This window comes from Fukomys damarensis, unplaced genomic scaffold (genome assembly GCF_012274545.1).
Source record: "Fukomys damarensis isolate Sample0158 unplaced genomic scaffold, DMR_v1.0_HiC HiC_scaffold_23, whole genome shotgun sequence".
Classification (NCBI taxonomy): Eukaryota; Metazoa; Chordata; class Mammalia; order Rodentia; family Bathyergidae; genus Fukomys; species Fukomys damarensis.
In genome coordinates this window covers 64262895-64277504 of record NW_022900935.1, presented here as the reverse complement: position 1 = coordinate 64277504, position 14610 = coordinate 64262895, and the positions used below count along the sequence as shown (strand labels likewise).

The following is a 14610-nucleotide window of genomic DNA, read 5'->3' as shown; positions in this document are numbered from 1 at the left end:
TCCTGGGCCCAGCCCCAAGCTCATTGGATCTGTGCGGCTACTCTTCTGCGTGGTTGCCGCCGTCCCGGGCTCCCTGGTCCCGCCGACACCGCTGGGGTTACCGCTCGGCGACCAGTACCCGCCATCACCACCCCCAGAGCCTTGACAGCGGAAACCATTCCGCCCTCGCGCACGGCCCCGCCCAAAACGCTACTTCCGCTTCCTGGGCCCAGCCCCAAGCTCATTGGATCTGTGCGGCTACTCTTCTGCGTGGGATTGGCCGCCGCCTCTGCCGCCTTGCAGCTGCTATGCTACTTCGGAGCTTCTGCGGGTTAGGCCGGGCAGTGGGCGCTACGGTCTGCAGCTCGGCAAGTACTGTCAGAGTGTGGATGTGAGGTTGAGAATGTGCCCCAGGTCTGGGAAGGCCAGCTAGTCCCTCTACTGAACGCCTGATGTTTTCGAGCCCCCCAAACCCAGAGACTGGGCTGTGCGGAGGAGCTATGCGCCCCGCGGGAGTTCATAAAGGAATGGTCTGTAGGGAACCGGTGGTCTTGTAGCTGGGGCGAATACAGAGGCAGGGGGACCCGAACCTGCTGGGCCTAGAGTCTGAGACCCGAAAGGCTTGGCCTTCTCATGCGACAGCGAACTAGAGTAAAGGTGATGCGATTCCTCAGAATGGTCCATCAGCGGATGGGCAGGGCTTATCTGCACTAACTAGACCAGAAGAGGCAGCCCCGAGGCCGAGAGCCCAGTATTGCCCCTCGTCCTGGTCCCATCTGCTGAATGCACACTCAACGCCTGGCCCCCTGAACTTAGCACCTCTCACGAGTCCATGTCATGTCTTCGAAATCTTGATGCTCATTTTACAGGTGGGGAAACTGAGGCTAGAGGGATGAGCTAACTTTTCTAAGGTTCTGTGGAGGTGGAGAAGATGAGGACGTGGAGTCCTCTATCTGACCTTCAGCAACAGGAAGGATGAAAGATCCCCAGAATCAGGGACAGGCCAGGCCTTCCATCTTCCCTAAGAGTCCTATTTATTTGCATCCTCAGGGGACCCGCTGGCTCTCCAGCTGGAACTACTGCTCCAGCCTTCCTGAAAGAGGTAGTGATTCTCACAGGCACCATGGCCAAGTGGAGGCTGGTGACAGCCGAAGAGAGTCAGGGCTGGACCACCTGGAGAGGGGCTCTCAAGCAGGTGCAGGTACCACCAGGCATCCCGAGACCTCCCTTCCCAGTGTGGGCCCCTCAGAACCTCTCTACCCTCTGCCACTTGAGCTCAGGCCTCCGACAAATTGCTGTATGAGCGGCTGCCCCAACTGTGTGTGGGTGGAATATGCAGAGGCACTACTGCAGCACTACAAGGACGGTGGGGAGCGAGCCCTGGCTACCCTGGAGGAGCACGTGGCGGATGAGAACCTCAAGGCCTTCCTCAGGATGGAGATCCAGCTCCGCACACGTGGTGGTGGCTGAGCCAGCCTGGTTGAGACACCGTCACCCCAGACAGAGACCTAAACTGGTGGCTTCTGCTCAGGAAGCAGTGGCTACCTTTGCTCACAATAAATAGGTGCCATTGTTTATTGACTTTTCCTGAAAATAAATACATTCTCCATGGTGGTTAAATAGGAAGTGTTGTATTGTCCATAAGGCCTGGGTGCCTTGTCTAAGCAAATGGGCACCAGTTGGCACTGGGACTGGTAGAAATCTGCCAAGCAGCTCCAGCTTTCAGTCTGTGAGGGTGAAATAAGACCCCCTCTCCCTGAATGGTTAAGTGATGCCCCTCCCGATCCCAGCAACCCGCAGGTCCCACTGAAGTTCAGCTCTGCCTACACTCTGCCTGTAGCTGGGAGGGGGGCACCTTATCTCCTGGAGGAAAACCCTTGGCGAGCACCCTGGGAAGGACCCCATCCATCCAGCTGCCCTCAGTCCCCGTTGGGGTCCTGGAGAGACCCCCTTCCTACCAGCCCATAGGGGCCTGGATGCCACTCAGAGACCTGTTCTTCCAACTACCTGGCCAAGGCTCCCCAAGCAGTTGGCAATGGAAGGACCAGGAGTCCAGGGGCACCAATCCCAGTTCTAGGGTACAGTCCTGGCCACCCTGACCCAAGGTAGGACTTTATCTTAGGATCCCCAGTGGCCTCCCTGACTCATGGAAATTTTCCCACCCCAACCCCTTCCCTGATCAGTTCCAAGCTATGGTTGCAAATAGCCTATTCAGTCCTGGATCAACCATACACACACACACACACACACACACACACACACACACACACACACACACACACATACCTATTTTGTCTCCTCATAAGGGAAAAGCTTGCAAATAGCCTATTCAGTCCTGGATCAACCATACACACACACACACACACACACACACACACACACACACACACACACACACACATACCTATTTTGTCTCCTCATATAAGGGAAAAGCTAGGATTGTAAAATGACTTCATGAAGGATGTTAGCTGAGACACAAGCCCTTACTATGTACCTTTTTTTTTATGTAGATCTGTGACAACAGAACCATGAGACTATAAGGTGGGCGGGTACCTTATTAGTGGACATAAGACACCCTTAGGTCAGGCTGGCCTCTTGAAGGCTGATGTACATGGTATGGAAACAGCCACTGGTGGACCCTGAAAAGCATGAGTATGGTGACTCTATCTATTAGACATAGACAGTCTAACCCCAACTCATTCCCATTCTGAAACGCCTGTAAAGAGTTTCCACAGAGACAGGGCAGCGCAGCAGGGCTTGGTGTGTTTCAGGGCTTCCTGAACTTGTGGGCAATGATGAGGGATTTATCAAAGAAACAAAGGAACAGGCTAGTTGGTGCATGCCTGTAATTCCAGCTCCTCGGGAAGCTGAGGGAGGAGGATCACAAATTCAAGGATGCCTGGGCAACTTAGTGAGACTGTCTTAAAGATAAAATAAAGGGACCAGGATTTAGCTCAGTGGCGCCATGCGTGCCTCACAAAGGCGAGGTTCCTAGATTCAATCCCCAGTACCAAAAAATAAAAATAAAAATAAAAAAATAATAATAAAAGCAAGCCCAGCATGGTGGACACAGCTGTAATCCCAGCACTTTTGGGAGGCTGAGGCAGGAGGATTCCTGAGAGTGGTCAAGGCCACCATGGGTGACATAGTGAGCTCAAGGCCAGTCTGCACTATAAAGCAAGATCCTATCTCAAAAAAGAAAACAAAATAAAAATAAATTTTAAAAAAAGTTTAAAAAGAGCTGAAGATGTAGCTTAGTGTTACAGTGCTTGCTTGGCATGTGTGAAGCCCTGAGTTCAATTCCCTATACTGCAAAAAAAGAAAAAAAGAAATACAGACACAGGCAGGATTGCAAGTTCAAGTCCAGCTTGGGCAATTTAGCAACTTAGCAAGACCCTGTCTCAAAATAAAAAAAGAAAAAGAAATATCAACAAAGGGTGAGGTCTGTGTGTTCTGTGTGCTTTTGTGTATGTTAACATATATTCTATCACTGGACCCTGTGAAATCAGCGTTATTGTGGAGTCGCCATTGGAACAGGCCAGTGAGTCGTGAGATGTCCCCCAGGAGAAGCCACTGGTCTTCAGCCCCTTGCTGCAGGGCAAGCCACCTTCTGGGTGTAGAGCCACCAAGCTCACCTGCTCCACCACTCTGGCTGGGATCTCGTGATCGTCTGTTCTGCAGCTACCTACTGAGAGTCTGAACTACCCGGGCTGGACACTGGGACTGGTAGAAATCCACCCTGATTCTCCATTGCAGGATATAAAGGTTAACCCAAAAATCATCCAAACATATAAACGCCATGAGTGTGAGGGAGAAAGGTCCTCACTGAAATGCATCCTGGTCTAGCCTGAGAAGTAACACTGGGCAGAGCTCTGGAGACCCAGGAAGAGGGAACTTGGGGGAAGAGGTGGGACACAGGAATTGTACCACACAGACAACCAGGTACAAAGGCTCTGGGATCGGAGCAAGAGTCAGGGATTGAATCTGAGACCAAAGAAATGAAGAAGGGCTGGAATACACAGGTCATTGGGGCCATAGAGGTGGGTTCTTCAGAGATCAGGACTCAAAAGGGGGAGGCGGGGGAAGCCGCCAGCCAGAGCCATCTGTAAGATGGTTGTGTGGCTTCTGGAGGGAGAGACCCACCCATGGCCGTTCAGGATCGCACTTCCCTCCCTGTCTCAGCCACCTGCCAAGTGTCCTTCCTTCAGGCCCCTGACCATTTAGCCCTCTGCCTGTCCCTAGAATCCTTGGGGGCCCAACAATCTCATTAGTGTGGCATCAGAGAGGAGCCTTAATCCACTTACTGGCAGCAGGATAAATGCCAGAGCCAGTACCCTGCTGAGCCACATCAGCCACCAGCACCTGTGGCCCCCCAGACCCGTCCAGTATCTGGTGAGTAGTGACCTACCCTGTGCCTTTCCTGGCAACCAGGCATCTGCCTATCTAGACAGGGTAGGGGGAACCCACAGGCCTTTATCACCTCGGCTAAGCTCTCGGGTCTTCAGGAGTCCATCCACCACCATCCAGAGGGGACACAGCCAACCTCCTCCTTTGCTCCCCAGTATCAGAGTGTGTGCCGCTGTCCCCAAGGCCAGCAGTGTGATGGTCTAAGAACCTCAGGTGATAGGTAGCACCAGTTACGGGATTTCCACGGGTACAATATCCAGTAGGTAGATCTCCATCAGGACACCAGCTGCCCACCATGAGCTCATGATCCAGAGAGGAGGTCTGCCTCAGCCTATGCTTTCAGGAAGCAAGGAGTGGGGGCCATTGGGCTGAGCAGCCAGGACCACCAGGCTCCTGAGCCTGGGTTCCTCCTAGCCTGGTGTCAGCCCCAAGGACAGAGGCTGCACCTGGGGGACAGAAGGTGGGGCAAATGGCGCCACCTGTCTTCATCTCCTGGTCAGTCTCAGCCCCAGTGTTCCAGCAAACAGCTGGTGGTGGCCCGAAGCTGGAGTCATTTAGGAGAGGGGACCCCAGAAGGTGTTCCCTGGGGAATCTAAGGCCAGGGACGGTATCCCTGCTCATGTCGTGTGTATAGCATCAGAATAGTCTGGCAGCATGTATAGGGCATTTTGTGTAGTCCCAGGGAAATTAGGAGGCTCTCTCTGGTCCTTTTTTTTTTTCTTTTCAGTACCGGGGCTCAGACTCAGGTCCTTCCACTTGCAAGGCAGGTGGTGGCACCACTAAGCTAAATCCCCAGCCCTCTCTTGGTCTAATAGGCTTAGAGGAAGGTGAGCTGCCCTTAGCCAAGGTTACCAGGGCTTAGGGCATCTGGAAGAGGCTGCAGGGCGGGGGAGGTCACCCTCAGTGGCACAAGGACAATGCCTCATGCAGAGCATCCACGCCAGAGCCAGGAGGTGACACTGACTCAAAGCACGCGCCAAGTGCAGTGGCAGAGGGAGGATACGGCGAGCCCAGGAGAGCAGTGCCCTCCCTGCCCATTCAGCTTGACTTTGAAGGGGGCCAGGAAGACAAGGGTTACACAGCTCAGCGGACAGCTCATCCTGAGCAGGGACCCTTCCCCTGGAGTGCCCCTGCCTCTTGTTTTGTGGGATATTACTCCTCACCATTACTTTGACCCACCCAAAGGACAGGCGATAAACAGAACAATAAGCACATAAATATGAGGAAAGACCATCATACAAGCACACTGATAAGCTAGGAATTTGGGCTAATTTGTGATATGAATAAATAAATGAGGACCTGGGGACACAGTAACCATGCGGGAGAAGGCAGAGAAGGCCCCTGAAAGGGGTGTGGGGAGGGTGAGACAACCCAAGGCGATCTGTCAAGAAGGCCGGGGATTTAGCTCTGTGGTGCCGCAGCCTGCTTCGCAAGCGCAAGGACCCAGTTAGATCCCCAAAGATTTAGCTCAGTGGCATGGCGTGAGGCTGCTGAGGTTGAACTGCTGGGCCAGAAAGGGCTCCTTGGGGTCTCATCCCAGCCCTAGCAGGGTCCCCAGAGGCTTTCAATAGTGACAGCTGGATTCAGACTCCAAGGCTGCAGGAAGAGGTGGAGGTTCGGCAGGCATTTGCAGTACAGGTGGTGAGAAGGCCTGGTTTGGGGCATCTCGACCGCGGGATGGGTCTGGTGTGGATGCTGCGTGGGGTGGGGGCAAGGGAGACCAGGGCACAGGGACACCCAGAGTGTGCATGGCCAGCAGCAGTGGGGAGTGTGGCTGGGCAGGCAGGGCAATGCGGGTGACTGGGAGGGGGGACAGCCCCAAGAGGAGCCGGAAGGAGGCCACTGAAGGATGGTGGGGCTGGTCCTCTGCTCCAGGACAGGGGTCAGGAGCAGAAGGGCTGACTGGGACCCCCACCTTGTCCTCTCTCAACCTGCATGAGGAGTCCCATCCAGCCTGAGGGCGTCCAGCGGCCAAGGGTCACTGCAGTGTCTCTGCCATCCTCACCATGAACCTGGAGCTGCCCAAGGCCGAGATCCGCTCAGCCACCAGGGTGATAGGAGGACCTGTCACCCCCAGAAAGGGGCCACCCAAGTTCAAGCAGCGGCAAACCAGGCAGTTCAAGAGCAAGCCCCCCAAGAAAGGTGTCCAAGGGTAAGCAGGAAGGGGAGCCTCTGGAAGGGCAGAGGTGATCCCCAAGCTTCACAGGAAGATGAGGTGGAGGGCGGAGTGGGACTTTGCCTTTTTCCAGGCCAGGGCCAGGCAGTTCCTGAGGCCTGAGGTGGGAGGACTGTCACCCACTCCAGGTCCCACTGCCAAGGAGCTCTGGAAAGCAACCCACTGCCATCCAGAGATTCAGCCACTGCCTCACCTCAGGGGTGTGTGTGCACTCCATCCACACACATCTGTGCACACACAAGCCTGCTACGGCCACGTGCATTCCCAGAGGCCCAACCTTGCTCTTTTTCTGTTGCTATGACAAAATTCCAGAGGCTGGATACTTTATGCAGAGAAGAAGCTTATTGCTCATATTTTGGAAGGGTGCAAGTTCCAAGTGGGGCAAGCCCCTCGCTTCCCCTTTGCTGAGGGCCCCGTGCCACCTCACAACATGGTGGAAGGCATCATGGTGGGAGAGCCAATAAGAGGGGTAGATGGGTCACACGGTGAGACAGAAAGCTGAGAGTGGGGAGGCCCGGGTTCACTCCTGCTTTATGGGTTACAACTGGGTCCTGCAAGAGCCCCATTAATCCGTGTGCCCACGTGGCCCAATCATCCTTCCCCGGGCCCCTCTATGGCTCTACCACCTCTCAGTGCTGATACACTGGGGACTGGGCCTCACAAGCCTTCCAGGAACACCACACCTACGCCGCAGCAGGCACTCACGCCACCCCACGCCCTCCACAGTCCCGGCTCTGCTCTCCCACACACCTGCCCACCACCTGGAGCCCCATCCTGGCTCAACCCTCTGGGTAGCCACCACCTCCATATCTGCAGCAGAGTGGGGGCTCCAGCCAGCCCGGCAGCAGGAAGACTGGGTCCTGACCTCGGCCCACCCTCCTGACCACGCCTCTGTCTTTGCAGGTTTGGGGATGACATCCCCGGAATGGAAGGCCTGGGAACAGGTATGAATCCTGAGGAGCTGCCCCTGTGCTTCCTGCCTCCCCTGCTTACTACTCAGGGTGTTGCCTGTTTGTCCCCAACATCAATCATCACTCCCCACAAGCGAGGGCCCTGTGGGGTAGGCCCACCAGCCAGAGGACCAGGAGGAACCCTTGCTGCCCTGCGCACAAGGCCCTCCTTTCCCAGCTTTTCCCTCTGACTGGTATACCCAAGGTAGGCACTCTTGCTGGGCAGATCAACGGCCTCCTCTTGGGATGTGGAAAACAAGGGCCTGGGATGGGTGGCCCTGGGGCCATGGCCCCTCTCTGACCATGCCCCTCCTGCAGACATCACAGTCATCTGCCCCTGGGAGGCCTTCAACCACCTGGAGCTGCACGAGCTAGCCCAGTATGGCATCATCTAGCCAGCTGCCTGGAGCCTGCAGCTGCCTGCTGTGAGCCCCATTTAGGGTCCCTGTCCAGAGCCTTCAGTCCTACTTGCATCTGGTCTCCAGGATGGGGTGACCTCAGGCCCTGGAGCCTGCCACCTCCCCCAGATCACCCTGCTCACCTTCCAAAGACCTTGGCCCACCCCCTCAGGTCTGCAGATGGCCAAGTCCCAGGCTCCCCCCTCTTTGCAGCTGGAATGCACACAGGAGTGTCCCCCACATCCCAGTGCCTGGTGCTTACCCCCCCCCCAGCTGGGTGGCCCAGGGTGGGACATGGTGGGTCAGGAATCCTCAGCGTATATGGAGAAATGAGCTCCCTGCATTCATGCACCAACCCTTCTAACATGGCCCACCTTGCTGTCCCTGTTTCAAAATAAATTAGTGTGTACTTGCTTGTCTGAGGCACGTCAGGGGGTGCAGAACCGAAAGTGAGGATTGCTTTGGCCCAGACACATGGAGGAAGGTGCAGGGCGGTGAGCAGTGGGGGCAGGATGGGCTGTCCAGGTGGAAAGGGCACAAAACCCATGCATCACATAACCAGCTTACAGAGTCTCGGCAACACAGCACATGGATTAGGCCACATCCCCCACCCCCATCTCCCAGTGGCCATAGTCAGCAGTGCATGCGGGTGGCCAGGGCCGTCCTCACCGGAAAGGTGGGAACTGGCCACATACCACGGGGTAGGAGCTCATCTCCCTACCTACCAGGCAAGGAAACTGAGGCACAGAGTTAGGGTCAGGAGCCCACACCCCAGCCAAATGTGTGCTTGGTGACCTGGGGATCCCATTCCTGACACCACACAGGAGCAAGTCACCTGCACACACCTGTGCAAGCTCTCTGGGTGGCACACTCGGGGCCCCAAGTGCTCCCGACCAGCATGGCTGTGTCTTCCCACAGGAACAATCAATGATTCTGGGAAGGGCCCTCTCTGGTTCTGCTCACAGGACAATCGCAAACAGCCACAATGAGCCTGGATGGCTGGGACTTCCCTGCCATTCCTCACATGGCAGTTCACCATGGGCATGGTACCCTCCAGTGGCCAATGTACCCTCCTCCCCAAAATTCCTTTTGGTAAGAGAGGTGTTGGCCTTACCGTCAACCCCACCACAGGCTGGGAAGGGGAAGGAAGCCCCAGAGAGGGAAGGGGCCCCTACAGGTGAGGAAATGAGGGGCTGGAAGCTGACCAGAGGCAGATCAGGTCCAGGGTCAGAGGCAGGAACCCCAACTTGTGCCAGCCAGATGAGAAGTAGATGTGACCAGATACAGACCATGATGGCCTTTGCAAGGAGCAGGGGTGGGGGGAACTTACGTGGGTCCTCAAGAAAGCCAGAATGATATCAGATAACATTACAAAGTTGATTATAGGGCTTGGGAACAATGGGCAGGAAATGGGTACAGGGTGGAGTGGGAGAAGTCCCAGGGTGAATTACCTGGACTACTACTCTACATGCACACACCATGCAAGCCAGGGGAAGCCCAGAGCCCCACCTATACCTTGGCCTCTCCTCCCTTAGCCCTGTGCAGTGGGGAAAGCAGCATAGGTAGCTCCATGCTCAGGGGGGCCCAGCCTGGGGTCCTCCTCTAGCTTTTGGGCCTTGAGAGCTTTCAGCAGCAGGGTGGCCAGCAGGAGCTCAGCCCCCTGGACTAGCACAATGACGATGGCACAGCCGCCCATGGTCTGTATGTTCCCAAGCAGCCACTGCTGCAGCCTGGGGCTGCAGCCCTCCAGGTATACAACTTGCCCTGCTGCGGCCTGGTCCAGGTGTAGTACCCCGAAGCCACACTGGGTGTTCACCAAGTTCCCGTCTTCCTGAGGGTTGATACAGCAAGAGGCAGGAAGGCTGCAGGCCTGCACCCCTGGAGAGCTGCAGTTGAAGTACCTGCAGGACACATGAGGCTCAGTCTTGGGGGCAGGCCACTGTCTCACCCACCTGCAGATTCATGACTGCACACACGACATACATGCACTCACGTGCATGCACATGTGCACACACACACTCATGCCCACACTTGCACATGCAGTGAGGTGTACACACACATGCAAGGGCATAAACGCACACAGATATACACAAGCTTCCCACGTGCTTGTGCAGAGAGGGAGAATAGGAAAGTAAGCACTGCGACAGCTGAAGGGGAGACGAGGGTTTGATGAGGGGCGGTAGGAAGACCTCACTCTGTAGATGAGTTTGTTGGAGCAGGCAGAGCTGCATTGGGCAAAGGTGACAGGGCCCAGCCAAGTGCTTCTGAAGGGGGCCGGGGGTCACATGGGAAGAGGCAGTACTGAGAGTGACAAAGGGCAAGGGGGCTGTTAGGAGTCCTGGGGGGCTAAGGGGCGCTGCCCTCACTCATCCCAATCCTTCCTGACTGCGGGGGCCCTCAGCTGCTGTTGGCCTTCTGTGGGCCTCTAGTGCCCTGCATGCGTCTCTCTGGACCCTGGGATGAAGACTTGCGGGCTGGACCTAAGCCGCCTCACAGCCGCCTGTGCACTCCACTCTGTGCCCCATACCTGGAGGGGCCCAACATGTTTTAGCAATAGTTGGGAACAAATGGGCAGTTTATAGAATCTCCCCTGACTCCATCTCTTGTGGCTCCGGGGCTGGAAGGGTTCAGGAAGGAAACCTGTGTATTTATGTATTTATATATTTATTTATGAGACAGGGTCTGGCTATGTAGTTCAGGCTGCCCTTGAACTCATTATGTAGCTCAAGCTAGCCTCAAATTCACAGCAATCCTCCTGCCTCAGCCTCCTGGCTGCTGGGATTATAGGCATGTACCATCACGCCCACAAGAAGCATACTTTTTGTCCTAGGCATCACAGGAAAGACAGAAGCTGCTCAGGTGTCTGTGCATGGAGAGTAAATTGCCAAACATGTACTGCATTGAGGAGCTGGTGGGGGCAGCTCAGTGCGAGGGCACTTGCCTAGTGAGTGTGAGGCTCTGGGCTCCAGCCCCAGTATCACAAAAAAGAAAAAAGAATATATTATGTCCCCAAATAGACAATGTTTAAACACACACACACACACACACACACACACACACATGCACACATGCAAGCACGCATGCAAAAACAGTGGAATCAAATTAATTCTGAATTAACCTAAGTTATTTTCATTTGACATTGAAATGTCCTAGCTGACGAGAAATAGAAGGTTGGGTTTGGTTTGGTTTTTGAGACAGGCTCTCAAACATAGTTCAGGCTGACCTTGAACTCATGGCAAGCCTCCTGTCTCAGCCTGTCCACTGCTGGGATTACAGGCATGGGCCTCCATGCCTGGCAAAAAAAGTGACTTTCTAAATCTGCTGGCTTGGATTCTCCATTAACATCCATGTGTCCCCTTGGGTTTGGCTGGAAGGAGGCTTAGCCTGGGCCCAAAAGTTGCCCAAAAGGGCTGACCCAGGGCCCAAGCCTGCAGAGCCAGAAAAGGCAAGTACTCCAGCACCTCCTGGGTGGGTGTGCACATCTCTGTGTGTGTCTATGTTGGCATTTTGTGAATGTATCCTTAGGAGAGTGTGCTTGAGTATAAGACTGTTCTGTGTGTGCATGTGGACACCTGAGTGTTCATATGCATGAGACCCACCAGTATGTGTGTCCATGAAAGTGCACAGGCACCTGTTAATGTGCACACCCATGAGAGTGAGTGTGTGGCTTCCCGGGCTGCCCTTTTCTTGCTCACCCCAGACTCACAGGTTCCGCTGCCAGTCCTGGTAGGACACTGCCCCACAGCACTGCAACCCCAGCTGGACTTGGTCAAGGAGGAAATGCAGGTCTGGGTCGTCCTGGTAGTGCATGATGGCCACTTGTAAGGTGTGCTCCAGGCCATCCTGTAGGGGACCCCAGAAGGCCACTACAAGGGCCCCCGCCAGCGCCTCAAGCACCAGAAGGCCAAGGATGGCCCCCCAGAAGCAGCGAAGGAGGCTGCTGCTCTCACAGAGGGCTCCTAGGCAGCCAGCCAGACTCACAATGCTGACCACCAGCCCACCAAGCACTAGCCCCAGTATGGGGTCTGGGGGGAGGGCTGTCCCCAAATTACTTCCCAGAGACCCTTTGACAGCCAGGCCCCAGAGCCCTATGGCCAGGGCCAGCAGGCCCAGCAGGGAGAAGAGGAAGTTGGAGAGGAAGATCAGGCACTTGATGCAGCTGCTCCCCACAGGGAGGGAGGTGGCAGGGCCTCCCCTTGAGGCCTGGTGCTTGGCTCCAGGAACACAGCAGCAGCAGATCCAGGTCCCCAACTTGTCTCCCTGAGGTGCTGGACCTAGGTGGCTTGGTGTGGCTGGACTGTCCATGGAGAGGGGCGGCTCCTGGCCTACAACATCCTGCAGAGAGAAGGGGAATCAGAGACCTCACCAGTGAGATCCTAGTCACTCAGACGCTGTGGCAATCAGGACAATCAGCAAGGGAGGCTCCCCAGCAGGGTTGGGAGGTTTAGCTGCCTGCAGATGTGGCTGCATGGGCCCAGCCTCCTTTAGAATGGGACGACAACCACACTCTGCAAGGTCTGTGGTGAAAACTGAGAAGGCAGCACTCGACAAATGTTCCTCTCCTCTCCCCCATCCCTGAGGTATGGAAGGGCCCACTGTGATCTTGCCTTCCTGCAGTGCAGAAAAGTGCAGGCAGGACACTTTCTCTGTGTCCCAAATGGGTCTTCTAGGGTAAAGACCCGTGCAGTAACCACATGTAGTTGCAGAGTGTACCTCCTCTCTGAAACCAGCCTGGGAGTGGACAGCTGTGGGGAGGAGGGACCCACGGAGAGGGGCAGCCCCATAGGTACTCAGTTTGTTCAAAACAAAGTGTGATATGGGTTTGGGATTTAGCTCAGCCCAAGTTCAATCCTGGTACCAAAGAAAACAAAAAAACCAGAGTGTGACGTGGGGGAGAGGTCAGAGCTCAAGCAAAGCTCCCCTTTCCATGAGAAGATGCTGCCCCTTCCACCAGGGGCTCCTTTACTCTGAATTTGCAGCAGAGGCCAAGCGGGCTACTAATTAGCCCTTGGCCCAAATGAATCATCAGGAGCAAATGGACAGTCTGCCAAGACCAGATGGCCAGACCGGGACTGTCAGAGACCATGGATGTCCATAACCTTCACCCTCTCCTGCTCCCTGAACCAGAGTTACGCCCCTAGATCCAGAGGCCAGCACTAGGGCAATGGGCTGAGGTGTAGCTCAGTGGTGGTAGGTTTGTGTGAGACCCTGGGTTCAACCCCCAATCTCACCAGCTTGTCCACTTTACGCACACCTACCTGATAGTAAGGCCCAGCACCAAGCAAGGCTTGGGGTGGTGCTAGGGTGGGGTGAGATCCCAGCCCAGGGCCTCCCTTGGGGCTTCAGGGCTGCAGAACACCTCCCTATGAGGCCATTCAGCCTGGTTTACCTGTGGCAGCAGTGGGCTCCATTCCCCCTCATCCATCCTCTTATTGGAAGAGAAGCCCTCAGCGCAGGGCTAGGAAAATGACCAATCCCTCTCTGGCTGGGGCTATTGGGGCCCTGGTCTGCTCCACGAGCTGTGCAGCTCAGGCTGGGGGCAGCTGCAAGTGCTACGCACACTCCAGAGTCACAGCAGGATCATGTGAGCAGTCACATTTTAGGGCTCAAGGCGGCCCCTGCTTGTGGAGATGCAGACTTTCTTGTCCGCCCCTTATTTTCAGCCTTGGCTCTGGGACTTTCCAAAAGCACTGCACATGCCCCCCTTGGGGAGGGCTGACAGTGTTCACTTCACGGCCATCTCTGCAGGGCCCCAGTGTGGGCCTCAGCCCTGCAGGTTCATTGGCAGCTCCACCAGCACCTCAGTCAGACACATTGGTTGGTTCACAGTAACAATCATAAGAATGCACCAGCAGTCTGAGTACTCTCCCAGTTTCTTCACTGCAAGAATAAAAGACAGCATCTACTGGTCGGGTTGTACCTTTCCTGGTACCTAGGCTTGGGGCTCCCCTACCTGCCTTTCTGAGCTTCTGAGAAGTTTGTCATGGTCACCTTGAGTCCTCCTTCCGCAAGGATCCAGAGCACGCGGCTGTCGGTGCTGGGTCCCCACCTGCCATCAACTCTCTGGCCTTGGACAGACCCCCTCCCCAGGCTGGCTGCGTGTGGGATGTGTGTGAGATGTGAGTATATTTATCAATAGACAAGTCCTCTGGGCAAAAGAGATGTTGAGCACATGTACATAATGTAATTTCATATAATTTATACATATATTTGCAGTGCTAGGGAGCAAGCCCAGGGCTTCACACAAGCTAGGCAAGTACATTGCCACTGAATACTTTTCAGTTTTTATTTTATTTTTTGGTTCAGGGGATCGAGATCGGAACCTTGCGCTTTCGAGGCAGGCGACGGCACCACTGAGTTAAATCCCTGGCCTCTCGTTTTTAAATGAATGTAATCTGAAATTGAACTACGAGGTTAAAATGTGTAGTTTTTAGTTTCCTAGAGGTGGATGGCGCTGAAGTTGGTCCTAAGGCACATAAGTTGTTCAAAACGCAGTTTAAACTCTTTGGGATGTTGTTTTTCCCCAGAATCCACCAACTGCATTTTGGGTGAATTTTTGGAAGCTTGTCTCTTCTGAGGGTTCATCGTCCGGGCCTGGGGATGAAGGGCCACCTCTAGCCCCGCACAGACTCCATCTGCAAGCCCCTCACCCTAGCTGGGCCGGGCGGGGCGGGGCGGCTCCCGGACAGGGCGGAGGCGC

General features: G+C 55.2%; 4 protein-coding genes across 4 annotated transcripts in view; 3 read left to right on the top strand and 1 right to left on the bottom strand.

Annotated features, from left to right (window-relative positions):
* Nucleotides 1-71: 71 nt before the first annotated feature.
* Oxld1 (oxidoreductase like domain containing 1) lies at nucleotides 72-2222 on the top strand. Its single transcript, XM_010618621.3, has 2 exons — nucleotides 72-347; nucleotides 1030-2222. Exons 1-2 carry the CDS (start codon nucleotides 288-290, stop codon nucleotides 1447-1449), a joined length of 480 nt encoding a protein of 159 aa, XP_010616923.1. The 5' UTR covers nucleotides 72-287; the 3' UTR covers nucleotides 1450-2222.
* A 3980-nt stretch (nucleotides 2223-6202) lies between these two features.
* Pde6g (phosphodiesterase 6G) lies at nucleotides 6203-8072 on the top strand. The gene is made up of 3 exons (XM_010618620.2): nucleotides 6203-6538; nucleotides 7466-7506; nucleotides 7831-8072. The coding sequence occupies exons 1-3, from the start codon at nucleotides 6393-6395 to the stop codon at nucleotides 7905-7907; spliced, it is 264 nt and encodes an 87-aa protein (XP_010616922.1). The 5' UTR covers nucleotides 6203-6392; the 3' UTR covers nucleotides 7908-8072.
* Nucleotides 8073-9420: 1348 nt separating this feature from the next.
* Nucleotides 9421-13493, bottom strand: Tspan10 (tetraspanin 10). Its single transcript, XM_010618619.1, has 3 exons — nucleotides 13300-13493; nucleotides 11617-12245; nucleotides 9421-9811 (listed from the first exon to the last, which is right to left on the bottom strand). The coding sequence occupies exons 1-3, from the start codon at nucleotides 13333-13335 to the stop codon at nucleotides 9442-9444; spliced, it is 1035 nt and encodes a 344-aa protein (XP_010616921.1). The 5' UTR covers nucleotides 13336-13493; the 3' UTR covers nucleotides 9421-9441.
* An 865-nt stretch (nucleotides 13494-14358) lies between these two features.
* The window catches only part of Nploc4 (NPL4 homolog, ubiquitin recognition factor), a 59180-nt gene continuing 58928 nt past the window's right edge, over nucleotides 14359-14610 (top strand). The window contains exon 1 of the mRNA XM_010618746.1: nucleotides 14359-14369. Coding sequence (XP_010617048.1) covers nucleotides 14359-14369 — 11 coding nt within the window. The remainder of the gene's footprint in view (nucleotides 14370-14610) is intronic.

What these genes read in the sequence shown, in the direction of transcription:
- Oxld1 (XM_010618621.3), top strand. Translation starts at nt 288, where the DNA reads ATGCTACTTCGGAGCTTCTGCGGGTTAGGCCGGGCAGTGGGCGCTACG. An exon ending in GCGCTACGGTCTGCAGCTCG is followed by an intron (nt 348 to 1,029) that starts GCAAGTACTGTC and finishes TTGCATCCTCAG; the next exon opens with GGGACCCGCTGGCTCTCCAG.
- Tspan10 (XM_010618619.1), bottom strand. Translation starts at nt 13,335, where the DNA reads ATGGATGAGGGGGAATGGAGCCCACTGCTGCCACAG. An exon ending in GGAGCCCACTGCTGCCACAG is followed by an intron (nt 12,246 to 13,299) that starts GTAAACCAGGCT and finishes TTCTCTCTGCAG; the next exon opens with GATGTTGTAGGCCAGGAGCC. An exon ending in CAGGACTGGCAGCGGAACCT is followed by an intron (nt 9,812 to 11,616) that starts GTGAGTCTGGGG and finishes TGTGTCCTGCAG; the next exon opens with GTACTTCAACTGCAGCTCTC.
- Pde6g (XM_010618620.2), top strand. Translation starts at nt 6,393, where the DNA reads ATGAACCTGGAGCTGCCCAAGGCCGAGATCCGCTCAGCCACCAGGGTG. An exon ending in CCCAAGAAAGGTGTCCAAGG is followed by an intron (nt 6,539 to 7,465) that starts GTAAGCAGGAAG and finishes CTGTCTTTGCAG; the next exon opens with GTTTGGGGATGACATCCCCG. An exon ending in AATGGAAGGCCTGGGAACAG is followed by an intron (nt 7,507 to 7,830) that starts GTATGAATCCTG and finishes CCCCTCCTGCAG; the next exon opens with ACATCACAGTCATCTGCCCC.